At 41.2% G+C, this 14,172-nt stretch overlaps 1 protein-coding gene across 7 annotated transcripts; it reads left to right on the top strand.

The window, feature by feature from the left end:
• Positions 1-1,193: 1,193 nt before the first annotated feature.
• Positions 1,194-12,393, top strand: LOC141612215 (uncharacterized). Of its 7 annotated transcripts, none has more exons than XM_074430941.1 (9): positions 1,194-1,410; positions 2,280-2,411; positions 2,967-3,079; positions 3,466-3,544; positions 3,755-3,783; positions 3,963-4,056; positions 10,687-10,776; positions 10,860-11,043; positions 11,606-12,393. In XM_074430941.1, the coding sequence occupies exons 2-9, from the start codon at positions 2,280-2,282 to the stop codon at positions 12,007-12,009; spliced, it is 1,125 nt and encodes a 374-aa protein (XP_074287042.1). In that variant the 5' UTR covers positions 1,194-1,410; the 3' UTR covers positions 12,010-12,393. The 7 variants fall into 7 exon arrangements, with proteins under 7 accessions (XP_074287042.1, XP_074287046.1, XP_074287047.1 ...); XM_074430945.1 differs by having other exon boundaries at positions 3,388-3,544; XM_074430946.1 differs by having other exon boundaries at positions 2,956-3,079; positions 3,388-3,544.
• Positions 12,394-14,172: the final 1,779 nt, after the last annotated feature.

Genomic DNA, 14,172 nt, shown 5'->3' with positions numbered 1-14,172 from the left:
AGTAGTGAAATTAACAATAATAAATGTGGGAGTAGTAAAAAAAAAAATGACGGCGCGAGGAGCGAAAGTAATAGTAGTCACAACACATGTAATGAAAGTAACATAGGAACAACGAAGAGAGTATGAAAAATTAACTAACAATTCGATTTTAAGAAAATATTAATTTTATTGAAATATATGAGTTTGACAAACCTAACGGGTTAACCGTAAAAATAGCAGGAGTAGTTAAACAAACAACAGTAACCGAAGAAATAGTATTAACAAGGGATGTAGTGAAAGTAATAATATTAACAGGAGTGGTGAACGTGTCTCGTAATTTGTTAATGATTTTTACATCTCATTATAATTTCAAGATATAAATTGTAAATGTATGTGTTAACCAAATTTAGTGTATCATATTTCATAGAAAATAAAATTTAAATGGTAAATAAAGATAGTCCGAGCGTAGCCGGGCACCAAACCTAGTCATTATATAAATAGACACCTTCCAAACAAACCCAAACCCACCACTTATACACTCATGACTAGAGATGGCAGCGGGACGGGGACCCAACCCAGACCCTTTGGGTCGGACCCTAATGGGTTGGGTCTTGATCTGAATTTTTGAGAGTCGTGCGGGTATGGGTCGGGTATGAGTCTTAGATAAGTATTTCGGGTACGACTCTGATTTATGGGAACCGAATTCGACCCTTAAGACACGTATACTTTAAAAAAAGCATTTAAATCTTAGCCTAACAAACACAATAACACACATGGTTCTATTTTCCGGATTATGATCCTCTTCATTTCCTTTTCTCAATCCCATTTAATAATAATTTCCCCTCTAACTTTCATTTTTCTTTTAGGGGTCGTTTGGTTGCATGTAGGAAGTTGCATTGCCTAGGAAGTGATAAATCACATGATTTTAGAATTCACGTGAATTAGGAAAAGTTGTTTGGTTGCATAAAGGAAATGCAATTCATGTAGGCATTCCCACTTACCTAGGGGGACCTAGGTAAGCAACTTCCTCCATTATGGAGGAATTAGAGTTCCAAGGTAATTCTATTTCATGTGAATTGGGGTAACCAAACAAGTTACCCATTTTGCAATTCACATGAATTGGAATTCCTGTGTTATTTAATGGGTAACCAAACAACCCTTAGTGTTATGAATAAATTTAGGACCGTTAGATGTTTGGAGAAAACAATCTCAACCGGTGTAAGTATGGACTCGAATATGAACTCCTATTTTACTGTCTTTCTTTACCAAAATCCCAATCCTTTCCTTAAACCCAAAACCCACCTCTAAGGCTCTAAGCATAAACTGAGATTATACGGTAGCCGACGACGATAGTGACCGGCGACGACGACGACCAGCAAGAAGGATAAATCCCTCTTTTTTTATTCCTATTTCGAATCCATCAATTATTTAGTAAGTATGATTTCAATTTTTTATTGTTTTTAATTTCATATGCTTATTTGAATTGAATCTCATACGAATTTGCTATTCAGTTTTCTATTCAAACGAATTTGCCCTTAAATTAGTACTGTATTAATTTGCTATTCAATTGATATTAATTTGTTCTTAATTTCATTTGTTTCGTCTGATTTTACTGATGATGATTTGTCGAAGAGTGTGCTAGTTAATGAATGAATGCTTTAAACTTTGAGCTTTGCTTATTTGATTTTCAGGGATAATGTACATGTGCTAGTTAATGCAAGTGAAATCAGTGGTGTTTGAATTTTATTTTTGCGTATACCTTTCCAATTACAAAAAAATGCATCAATTACTCTAGATAATTGTCCTCTTATTCTTTTGGGGTAAATCCAGTAGAAGAATAAGAAGATTATTTGTCTTAAATTATACGGAGTATACTTTATTTTCAATTCTAATTTCTGGGTTTAATAATCACTCATGTCAAGTTTTTTGTCATTATTGTCATTTTCTGGTAAATTTATGGGTTTTCTTCTCCTTTTCTGGGCTTTTCAATTAATTATGGGTTTGTTATTATTCTTTTTTGTTATTAAAAATGTAAATATTGTTATTGGACATATTTAATATTTATTGTTTAGTATATTTAATATTGGAAATCATCGAACAATGTAGAGGACAATGTAGATGGACAATTCTAACAATAGTCATAAAATTTAATTACTTGAAATAATTGTTGTAATTATAGCTACTTGAAACCGATTTATTATATACGGAGTATACAATTACTCTCTTCTCGTCCCAATCAATTGTTTATTCTCTGTGGCGAGTATTTTAATCAAGAAATGTATGTATAATTGTTATTTTAGATGGAGTTGGTGGAGGGAAGGCTTAAATCCTTTGTGTCTCAACTGCAAGTGGAAAATGGAATTCTGGACCGAATTGTTTACAAAAATAAGAATCAGCACAGAAGGTGCTCCTACTTTCACTACCTTCTTAAGGTCCTTGCTTCTCTTTCCAAAACTTGTTCACTTTACGTTATGGGATATTCTCTCGTGTACCCCACTACCCCTCAACTTTTTCATTTGCTATGATATACCCCTCTTTTCATGCAAAAAAACTTTGACCGTCAATAACTCTTGGCTACAAGTTCAGAATACTATAAACTTTTTTTTCAAATTGACCGTCTTTAAGAGGTCTTCCGTTTGAAAAAAAATTCACCGACGTCTCAACTCGTAGTCGGGAATTATGGTCGGTCAAAATTTATTCGTTAAAAAATGTTTGACCAACCATAACTACCGGCTAAGAGTTCAAAAAGCGGTGAATTTTTTTTTTTCAAATTGAAGGCATTGACAAGATAATTGGTTTGGAAAAAAAAAATACCGTTTTCTAAACTCGTAATAGAGAATTATTGCCGGTCAAAGTTTTTTTGCGAAAAACGAGGGGTACACCATAGAAAACGAAACAGTTCAGGGGTACACGAGAGAGTATCCCTTACATTATTTATCTTGCCTGCCTACTGTTTTCTCATGGATGGATATTCAGTCTTATTTCAGGTGCGCAGGTATCTTAAGATTTTAACTACCATTCACATGGAAGACCTTTTAGATTGTTGTTTTAATGTCATTACCGCCCGTAAGCCCAAAGCAAAGGCACATTTCTTAGAAACGTAAGAATTTTGCTACTGTCCACCTTTTCTTTTTATTTTACAAGAATCTGCTTACTTCAATGTGTAGTTTTGTGAATTGAGCTAGCTGTGATTTTATTCTGTTAATTCTATTTTAGTTGCTACATCATACTGATTCAGGTTCCTAATACCTTGTTTTATTCTCAGGAATTCGTTTTTACGATCTACAGTTTTATAGCATTATCACGATTTAAGATTTCTTTTTTAGTTTTACCCAATTTTTTGCACTATCAACGCACGTCTTCTGTTAAATATTCTTGATTACCATAAGTTTTTGTTTCTTAATTCAGGGAAATAGGAAGGTTTTAAGACAAACTTCTATCTTGCTGTGCGCATCCTTTTAACGTCTTTCATCATCTCTTGGACAGTTTGAAGAAGAGGAAATGTGACAATGGAACTTTTAATTTCATGGAACGTCTTTTGGGAGTAGCTCGACTACTCTCCGAGGTGAGAAGATTCACATTGTATTCCCCACTCCCTTTTTCCCACCACCATTTATTTAAAATTGTTGACAATTGACACTGTTTTCCAACTTTTCCCCTTTTCAAAACAAGTTTTTGAGCCTTTGAGAGTAATGACGAGTCAGTCAAACAACGCTGCAAGCTGGTTTGATGATGTCCAACTTCTTATGTTGTGTTTCTATGGCCCATTGTGCAGATGGTTGAGCCTATTCTGAAGACAGCTATGTATCCTTTGATTCTAGGGTGACCTTTATTCGTTAAGAATCTGCTAATGTCAACTTCAACCACATTCAAGAGATTCACTCAATTAAATTTTCTGGGAAAATGAGTTATTTTTGGGTCATGTCATGTGTCTGCAACATGTCACACCCTTTTCCGTGAGCAATTCCTTGATTTATTGACAGAGAAATTTCTACTTTGTTTGCTCGTTCATTTTTTATGGGTTTTTCCCTGATGATACTGGCTCTCCTTGGACGACTCAGAGTTTTGGTTCAGCAGGTATACTTTCTTTACACCTTGCTCAGACCCACTAAAATTGTGCCGTTAATACTCTCATCTCATCACTTCTAACAAATGGCCAAGTTATTTGTTAATGAAGCCTTTGTGCTGTGTCTCGAGCTTTTGGCTAAATAGGGTGCCTTTAACATGTACTCCCTCCAATTCCTTAGAAATGCCCCATATTCCATTTTCGGCCTATTCATTAGAATTGCCCCATTTTCATTTAGAGCATGTTTTCATTAATAAAATCCACCTCCTTTATTGGCGAGACCCACCACCCCACTCACAACCTTAATCCTTGTGCATAAAGTTAATGGGCCATTTCTAAAATCGGAGGTAGTATCTTACATGCTCAATGAAATGTAGGTAGAAAAGAGTTGCTGCAAGTTTTACTAACCATGGCTCCCTTGAAGCATAGACCAAGCCCTATCAACACCCTCATTTTATTAGTCTGTGAATTCACAGTCATTATTGTGAATGTTATTAAAGTTAAAGCCACAGCCCACAGGTCAAGTTACAATCATTAAACTCCTCCATTTTTGCCACGAGTCACCATAGGAGGAGCCTTACGTTTCCTTTTCTCTGCACTTCTTTTTTTTTTTTTTTTTGTGAGGGAAAACGCCCAAAGGGCATTACTTCATTAAAGATAAATCAAAAAGAGCCGCTGTATGCGCAGCCGGAGGAAGAACATCAGACCACTCTACTCTACCATCAACTCTAGGAATAGCATGTGCCAAGGCATGAGCGACACAATTGTTTACACGACTAGTATGTGACCACAAGACCGACTGAAAATTATTACAAAAAGCAAGAATGTCATCCACAGCCAACGATAAGGTACTTCGTCCCTTGCTTCGTCCCTTCAGTGCTTCGATAACTTGTAAACAGTCACTCTCGAGCATCACGTGTTGGTGTCCTTTAGCCAAGGCCTCCTGTAAACCGTCTAAGACCGCCACCGCTTCCGCTATTCCTGGGTCCCAAGTAACCTCACGCGCGACGGACACTCCCCAAAGAATGTTTCCCTGTCCGTCCCTGCACACGGCACCAGTACCCACCCCCTCACCTTCCTTAACCCCCGCATCAACATTCAGTTTGACATACTCTCCTCTTGCCGGCTGCCAACCTTCACTTTCCTCATTAGCTACCTCCCGTCTCTCTCTGCCCCTCCGTCTCCTGCTATCAACCTCGGCCTCCCCCATCTCGACCATCACATCCCTCACTCTCTTAATGATCCTTTCTGGCTCCACCCTTGCTCCTTCAAACACACACTTGTTTCGGCACTCCCATATTGCCCAACAACCAAGCATAAATTTCCCGCAATCATCCATGGAAAGATTACCCCAGCACGCCTCTATCCATTCCCGTAACCCACCACCTTCCCCCTCCTCGGCACAATTAAGGCCCAGTCCCTCCCACACCCAAGCCGCCACACTACAATTTCGAAACAAATGTAAACAAGATTCGTTATCAGAGGAGCAAAAATAACAAGGAGAGATCTCACCTTTGGTCCGAGCTGCTATATTGTCTGATGTCGCTATCGCTTCGCTACACAATTGCCAGAAGAAAAGCTTGACACGGGGCCACACAGGAATTTTCCAAAGCCGGTTCCATAACCATCGTTCCCTTTCCCAACTCGAAGTTTCCGTCGAACTAGTGCTGTGACCTGCTAAAGCCGCATAAGCCGAGCGAACCGAGTATTCCCCATCCTTTTCCTTATCCCAGAACCACGTGTCCGGGGAGGCAAGGGAGCTGACCCGGATATTTAAAACCCGCTCCCTCTCAAACGGCAAGAAAACCGAGTCCACCAAATTCCTATCCCAACCTCCTCCCCCCGGTATTAGCAAGTCTGCCACCGTCAAGTCTTCCATCCCCGTCACACTAGGCGTTATGACCTTCCCAGTCTGGGTCCCTGGAATCCAAGCTTGCCCCCACACCAAAGTATCATGCCCGTTACCTATTCTTCTTCGCATGCCATAGTCTAGGACTCCCCTCGCCTCCACAATCCCACGCCAAGTGTAACTTGGTCCATTCCCTACATTTGCCGCCAAAAAATCAGAATTGGGGTAATATCTCGCCTTCATTACCCGAGCCCATAGACAATCCGGGGAAGTCACTAGTCGCCAAGCCTGTTTTCCTAGCAACGCTCTATTAAAAAGCTCAAAATCACGGAAGCCCAGCCCCCCATCAGTTTTAGGCCGACACATCCTCCACCAAGCAACCCACGAAATACCACGTCTCCCCTCCTCATGTCCCCACCAAAAGCGAGAAACCATTGACCGCAGCTCATCACAAAAACTCGACGGGATTTTGAAAACACTCATTACATAGGTAGGAAGTGAATTGGCAACTGCCTTTATAAGAACCTCCCTACCAGCCCTCGACAAAATTTTCCCGCGCCATCCTTGTAATCTTTTGCTGAGTTTATCTCGAAGAATGTCAGTTATCGCCTTTTTGGATCGTCCTATGACCGTTGGAAGCCCCAAGTATCTCTCTTGTTCCTCGACCTCAACCACCCCAAGCCTTCCCGTAATCTGCTCCCTGACCGTAGCTGTCACCCCTTTACTAAAGGAGACCGTAGTTTTGTCTAAATTTACCAGCTGACCAGACGCTGCCTCATACCTCCGAAGAATGTTATTTATAGCATCCGCTTCATTGACATTTGCTCGCACAAAGAAGATACTGTCATCCGCAAAAAACAAATGTGAGACAGTCGGGGCAGACGGAGCCACACGCAGCCCGTGTAAGGAATTACTCTCCACGGCCCTTCTCATTAGATTCGACAAAGCTTCCGCACAAAGAATAAAGAGGTAGGGGGAAAGTGGGTCCCCTTGACGTAAGCCTCGCTCAGGTCGGAACGCTTCAGACGGGGTCCCATTCACCAGAACCGAAAAGGTCACAGATGAAACGCACTTCATAACCCTCCGAACCCACCGTTGATCAAACCCCATCACCTCGAGCACTCTCCTAAGGAAATCCCACTCCACTCTGTCATAGGCCTTAGCCATGTCCAATTTAAGCGCCATGTATCCCTCTGTTTGCCTCGACCTCTTCATGTAATGAAACATTTCAAACGCAATGAGAATATTATCAGTGATCAACCTCCCTGGCGTAAAGGCACTTTGATTTGCCGAAACAATATCATTCAGAAAAATCTTCACTCTATTCGCCAGGACTTTCGACACAAGCTTATAAATCACATTACATAAGCTAATGGGCCTGAACTCTCTTATTTTATTTGGTGCTTTTTTCTTCGGGATTAACACAATGTTCGTCATGTTAAACTCATCCGGGTCAATCTCCCCACGCAAAATACCCAGTACCGTCGATACCACCTCAGGTCCAATGATATGCCAGAAGGATTGAAAGAATAGGACATTCATACCGTCAGGCCCTGGTGCTTTTAGGGGATGCATCTGATTTAAAGCTTCCACAACTTCCTCTTCCCTATACTCACCTCGGAGAACCGTGTTCATCTGTTCCGTAACTCGGCCTGCTAGCCCGTCAAGAACCTCCTCAAATTCCGTGGGTCTGGACGATTTAAAGATATTCCGGAAATAATCTAGAGCCACCCCAGCCACACCTTCGTTTCCAGCCCGCTCCACCCCTTGGTCATCAATCAATTTAGCGATATGATTCTTCCGTTTTCTCTCGCCTGCCCTTGCATGGAAGAACTTAGTATTTCGATCCCCGTCCTTCAACCATAAAGCTCGGGAGCGTTGACGCCAATATATTTCCTCTTGTCTCCGCAAAGTAGCAAGTTCAGCCACCAGTTTCTTACGCTTGCGGACCTCCTCCTCGGTACGGGTACCCTCTGACAGACGGGCAAGCTGGGCAAGCTGCTTGCGTTTTCTCTCCATCTCATAGTTAATTTTACGTACACTAGTCTTCTTCCACTTATGAAGTTCCCGTGCACAGGCTCTAATGGACTCGCCAAGCATCCCTCCTTCTGCTCGAACCCCACGGATCACTGCTTCCTCGCACCCCTCTTCCCCAACCCAAATTTGCTCAAACTTGAAGCTTCGAGAGGGACCCTCACCAGCTGCTCTCGTGTCCAACACGAGCTTTATAGGGGCATGGTCCGACCATTCCCGCTCAAGATGAAAGAGCTTAGCATACGGGAATAAGTCCAACCACTCTTCAGTACACATCGCCCGATCAATCATGCTTTGTCTATTGTCATCTCCAACCTGCCCATTATCCCAAGTGTATTTATACCCTTCCCACCGAATATCCCTCAAGCCGCAATCATCCACAGCCGACTGAAAATTGTTCATCTGCCACTGCGCACGGCTCCCTCCCTTCATCTCGGTTGAGAATAGAATCTCGTTAAAGTCACCAATGCATACCCACGGCACAGCTGATTGCCTTCCCAACAGCCGAAGAAGCTCCCAAGAGAGGTGTCGATCCGCAACTGCCGGCCAACCATAAAACCCCGTAACTCTCCATTCCTTACCTTCCTCCCTCACAATGAAATCCATATAGTGAACCGAAGCAGATTGAAAAGTGCAATCAATCTCCTTCTTCCACATGAAAGCGAGACCCCCCGATCTTCCCATACTATCCACATCCATACCATAGTACCCGTCAAACTTTTCTCTCACTCTCCGCATTTCACGACCACACAATTTTGTCTCGCGAAGAAAAAGTATGGCCGGGGCTTCCCTCCGCACAAGCTCTCGGAGGGCAGAAACAGTGTCGGGGTTGCCCAAGCCCCGACAATTTATGCTTAAGATATTCATTGGGCCCGGCGGGGTTGAGCACCCTCAACCTCCGCCTCGGGTATCAAGACGCCCCCGTCTATCGTAGCTTTTAGTCTCTTCGCTGCCTCCTCTCCCTCATCACCATCTCTCGTTCTTTTGCCCATGGTCAGCATCACCGTATCGTTCACCTGCACCTGCTCTCCCCTCACCCATCTCCTCCATGTTCCTCCCCCGCCTCCTGCCCTAGCTTCCCCCTCCTGCCCTCCCAGATTACCCACTTTCTCCAGCACCCCTCCCTCAGAGCTGTCCATCCACCCATCAGCCACCCTCCTACCTCCCTCATCACGCTCACCCCCCTCCCCCTCCGCTTCCACCCGTATATTTGGAGAGCACAAGAGAGAGCTGCACTCCCCCTCCCTGCTACTTCCACCCTCCCCTACAACACCTGCCCCCTCTTTCATGTTGCGAGCCTCACTTTTCTTCACTTTCAAATCCAGCGCAATAGACTTAAGTTTATCAATCATCCTCGATATATCAGCCTCCCTATCCTTCTCTTGTTCAGCTTCAAATTGAGAGCTAAGATCCCTGCGTGCTTTACCACTCGTATCCTGCGTCGTTTTCACAATTTTCCACGGGGAAGCCCGTAGCCATTCACCGAACAATAACTCATCTTGTTCATACGGACCGTCATCACAATCCTTCTCACCATGCCCCACTAATCCGCATCCATAGCAATATAAAGGCAATCTTTCATACTTGACGTCGAACTTTACAATCCTACCCGTCTTCATTTTAATGGGAACATGTGTTTTTAACGGTTTTTGTACGTCCTGGAGAACTCGTATCCGAATTGCCCTATCGATATCATTGTTCAGTCCAACATCAGCTTCGACAAAAGACCCTAAGCATTCCCCAACCCTCTGAGCATTCGTCAAACTCGATCTCCCCGCGACAGGTAAATCATAAATCCGAGTCCAGATTGGGAAATGAGTCAGAGGCACATCTGTTAGCTTACCAGCAAGATTTGGTTCGTTGAAACACCATGCATATTTGTCGAAGTGCCACGGTTGTCCTTCGATCACCTTTGCCTTCTCCCTTTCAGAACCAAAACGAAAAACGAACAGTTTCTCCTTTGCATCGATAACATTCCCCAGTACCGGGTTTGGCAAATTCCAAATCCTCGTCATGGTATCAATCGCCGCTTTAGCATTAATCGACTTCGAAGACCAAATCTTGCCCACCAGCATCAACTTAGCCTTATCGTCACCACCAGTTCCATCATCATCCCATTCAATTGCTTCAATAGCTAAGGTTTCCCGACTATCGAACGGCTCCTTCCCATTCCGTGTGTGGCCCTGTGTTGCACTCTTAAACTGGCCCTGCATAGCAAAAACGAGAGAGAAACCAAGCAAACAAACAAGCAGCAAGCACAAAAAACAATCGAAATTAAGAAAGAAACGAAAATAAGTGCCTCGAACCAAAGGAAAAACCTAGGAAAAAGAAGGAGAAACCCTAAGAGAGAATAGGAGAAACCCTAGGAAAGTCTAGGAATATATGAATGATATTTTCTGCACTTCTAATTATGTTGAGATCTCCCAAGACGATCCTGCCTTTTTCAATAAGAAAGGAAACCTGACCAAAATGATCCCATAAATTCATCGTAGCGTGGCTGAATGAGATATTGAGACTCATTTTTACTTTTGTATGTTCATCAATTTAATAAACAGGAAATGCTTGGTATCTTGGCCATTTCTTGTAAATACTTTTTATATTTTTAGAATGTAACTAGGACATGTAAGAACCAAAACTGTGTTTGATGTCAGCTATGCAGAGTTTGTTCATTTTACCATGATTTTTATTCAACCCTATCCCCTTTTAATGATGAAAGCTAATTCTGTTGCTTGGTATTTGACTTAATTCTGTACTGCAGATGCTACTGGACGTTGTTTCTTTGTTTAATGAAGTTTCTTCTCTTGCTCAAAAGAAACAGTCCATTAAGATAACCCAGGATGGAATAGAGGTAAATAATTTGTCCTCACAAAACCATCCTCGTATACTTAAACTAATGTTTCTTATTGTATGATTTTCCTCTTTATGATGCAGGTTTTTCGAGAGTACTATCCCATGATGGACGAAGTTGTCACATTAAATTGTGCCTGGCAAACAGATAAGTTTGTTTTAGTAGAAACGACTAACAAAGTCGATATAAGTGAGGACAGAAGTTCGGAAACTGGACAAATTTTGAAAACGTCCATAAAATATCGAAGTATTGGGATTTCCCTTGAAGGTAACCCAGCCATCCTCCCCCTCTTTTGATGTACTGTACGTGAACATGAATCTAACTTTATCAAGTTATCGTGGTTCTTTTCATTTTCTGGGTACTTCTGGGCTATATTGTTATTTATAAACCTTTCCATGTAAACGTGGATTCTGGCTTGACGATCTTCTTTCTGTAAAGTTTCAAGGCTTTGAACACCCATGAGAATGACTAATTTAACTTATGTATGGATGGTCCTAATCAATCTGAATGTTTAAATATGATCTTGTGTTTCTTGTTTCATACTTCGGGTGTCCTTATGATGATTACTAGGTACTCCCTTTGTCCCCGCATATAGTTTACGTGTGCTTGTTGATTAATAATTATGTAATCACATTCAAGTGGAGTCCGTCCACATTCATTCTCCCTTTGACCCCGCAAATCACTCCTAAAAAATGAAATGTACCTATTGTCTAGGATATAGTAGAATACGTAACTATTCGTGGGTTAAGAGTACTTGTTACATGTTACATTTGTCATGAATGCTTTTCGGTGGAGAAATTTGTAACATTGATTTGCCTTTTTTTCATAGATGATGAACCCGACCTCACTAAAAATGATGCTCACGAGAGCAGTCTAGATGATGCCTCTACTGTCAAGAGGAAACGAACTGAATCACCGATAAAACTCGCCCATGAAGCCAGTCAGATAGATCAAGCATTAATCTCGTCAAACCCACAACAAGATGACTCGGGAAATGTGGAGCCAGATGGTGTTCTGGATAACTCAACCATGTCTACTTCTCCATGCTTATACAAGCCGACATTTAGCTCGAACAAAAAAGTGGCCTTCATATCTGTAGCAAAGCCTGCCCCCACAACTACAAGTTCAACGGTCTTTCGAGCCAATGAATTCGGAAGCAATATGCAAGGTAACAAGGAAAATCCTCTCAATTCTTTTTTCAACGAGGAGGATAAAAAAGACAGCATCTTTTGAAATTTTGCCTTAGGGCTGGCTAAGGGTGAACACGTATTGGTCTGGACTTGAAAAATGGTTTGGACGGAATTGTTCAGTGTGGACCAAACCCAAGCAGAATACATTCAGGCCTAGTTCTTGGTCCCCGTGTTTTTTCACTTTAGTTGTAAGTCCGGTCTGTGGATCGGAAATTTTTGGTTTAGGCCGAATGGACCAGACATTTTTGTTTCTTTTAAATTAATTTTCACAATTTGTATAATAATTATATACTTTTATACGGGAAAAATCATTAACTATTAGTGTTTTTTTCAGAGTAAAAGATGGATAGGTGTAAATGTGTAATGTAGTTCGCTAATTTAGTTCAACTTTACTATGAGTATATTATGTTTGATGACAATTTCAACACTTTTTTGTCCTATTAGGTCTATGACCGGACTGGACCAAATGTTACTGAACATTTTCAATCCGTCTCTGGTTCGGAAAAATGTTAGATTTAGTGTTCCGTCTGGTCCAGTTTGGTCGTGGACTAAGGCTCACCCCTTACCTGCTGATATTAGCCATCAGGAAAATTTCATTTTTCTTATCAGTGCAAAGTATGCAGTTTTGAAGTTTGGTTATCATGTACCAGGAACATTTTCTCAAAATGCAGAATATACTACTACATATGATTTCGTAGTATTCTTCCGCTACGGAACACAGTATGTAAACTGTTTGCACTGTGTAATCGTAATTTATGAAGTACTCTAACAAATTGCCTTTTAATGGAATAGGCCGATTAGCAATCAAATTACAATTGACGTGCTGGGTATATGACTATATGTAATGTTCAGGTCTGTCATCTTCCGGAAGTGCTGGAATATGATTTTGGAGGAGCCATATCATGTTATGTAACCAACATTAATGGCAAGGATCTCTCCACCTAGGAGCGAGGGATCAATCGCCATCTTAGCTAAAAAAAAAAAAAGAAAATATATTCAGGCATATGGTATAGCTAGCTTATGCAGCACATAATAAAAGGCATTACTCGTAGCTTGAGGTGTGAATCCTACATCATCCACACAACCTTGTGGCTTTAATTCATCCCCAAAAATAACCGTATTTAAAAACACAGTAAACCTACACTGCATCAGAAATTGAGGTGTAGAAACCAAACCTACAAATTGTGAGCTTTCCTCCAATGATAGCTCTTCTCCATCCAATTCATGCTCCAAAGCATCCATCTCCTCATTTCCAATCTCATCATCACCTGAAAATGATTCTAATAGCAAGAGTGCCTCCAAAGGATCTTTAGCCAAAGATCGAGGTATAGAGTCTTCTATGACAATATCAACATCCAAAACGTCAATAGAATAACAAGACTCTTCTATAATTGGACTCTTCATGACATTATTTAAATTATATGTGACCTTATCGTCACGCACTTCCAAAGTTAACTTACCATTCTTGACATCAATTACCGCACCCGCGGTATGTAGAAAGGGTCTTCCCAAAATGATTGGGATTTGAGCATCTTCGGCCATGTCAAGAACATTAAAATCAACCGAAATGAAAAACTTACCAACTTTTACGAGAACATCCTCCAAAACTCCCAAAGGGCGTTTTATAGAACGATCCGCCATTTGCAACGTGACACTAGTACATTTGAAGACTCCCATGTTAAGCTTATCACAAATAGAGTAAGGCATTACATTCACAATAGCACCTAAATCACATAAAGTTTTATCAATTGTATAGGTGCCAATAGTGCATGGAATGGAAAGCTATCGGGATCTTTTAACTTAGGAGGGGAGTTGTTTTACAAAAGAGCACTACACTCGGCGGTGAATGCTATAGTTTCAACATCGTCAAAAGTCTTCTTCTTAGTTAAAATGTCTTTTATGAATTTAGTATAAGAAGGAATTTGAGTGATTAATTCGGTAAAAGGAACGGTTACCTGGAGATTCTTCACAACTTCCATGAACTTACCTAATTGAGTTTCCTTTTGATGTTTGGCCAATCTATGAGAGAAAGGCACTTTCACTTTTTCCGGTGCTTTTGCTTTAACATCTTTCTTGGGAGGAGCATCCTCCACATCTTTAACTTTCTCAACCACAATTGGTTCATCCACTTTCTTTGAAATGTCTTCACCTTTCTTAGCTTTAGGAGAAACCTCCAATTCAACAAGTACCTCCTCATCTACCTTGG

This window comes from Silene latifolia, chromosome 11, assembly GCF_048544455.1.
Source record: "Silene latifolia isolate original U9 population chromosome 11, ASM4854445v1, whole genome shotgun sequence".
Taxonomy (NCBI): domain Eukaryota; kingdom Viridiplantae; phylum Streptophyta; class Magnoliopsida; order Caryophyllales; family Caryophyllaceae; genus Silene; species Silene latifolia.
This window is presented reverse-complemented; position numbering and strand designations above follow the sequence as displayed.

What these genes read in the sequence shown, in the direction of transcription:
- LOC141612215 (XM_074430941.1), top strand. Translation starts at nt 2,280, where the DNA reads ATGGAGTTGGTGGAGGGAAGGCTTAAATCCTTTGTGTCTCAACTGCAA. An exon ending in AAGGCACATTTCTTAGAAAC is followed by an intron (nt 3,080 to 3,465) that starts GTAAGAATTTTG and finishes TCTCTTGGACAG; the next exon opens with TTTGAAGAAGAGGAAATGTG. An exon ending in TAACCCAGGATGGAATAGAG is followed by an intron (nt 10,777 to 10,859) that starts GTAAATAATTTG and finishes TTTATGATGCAG; the next exon opens with GTTTTTCGAGAGTACTATCC.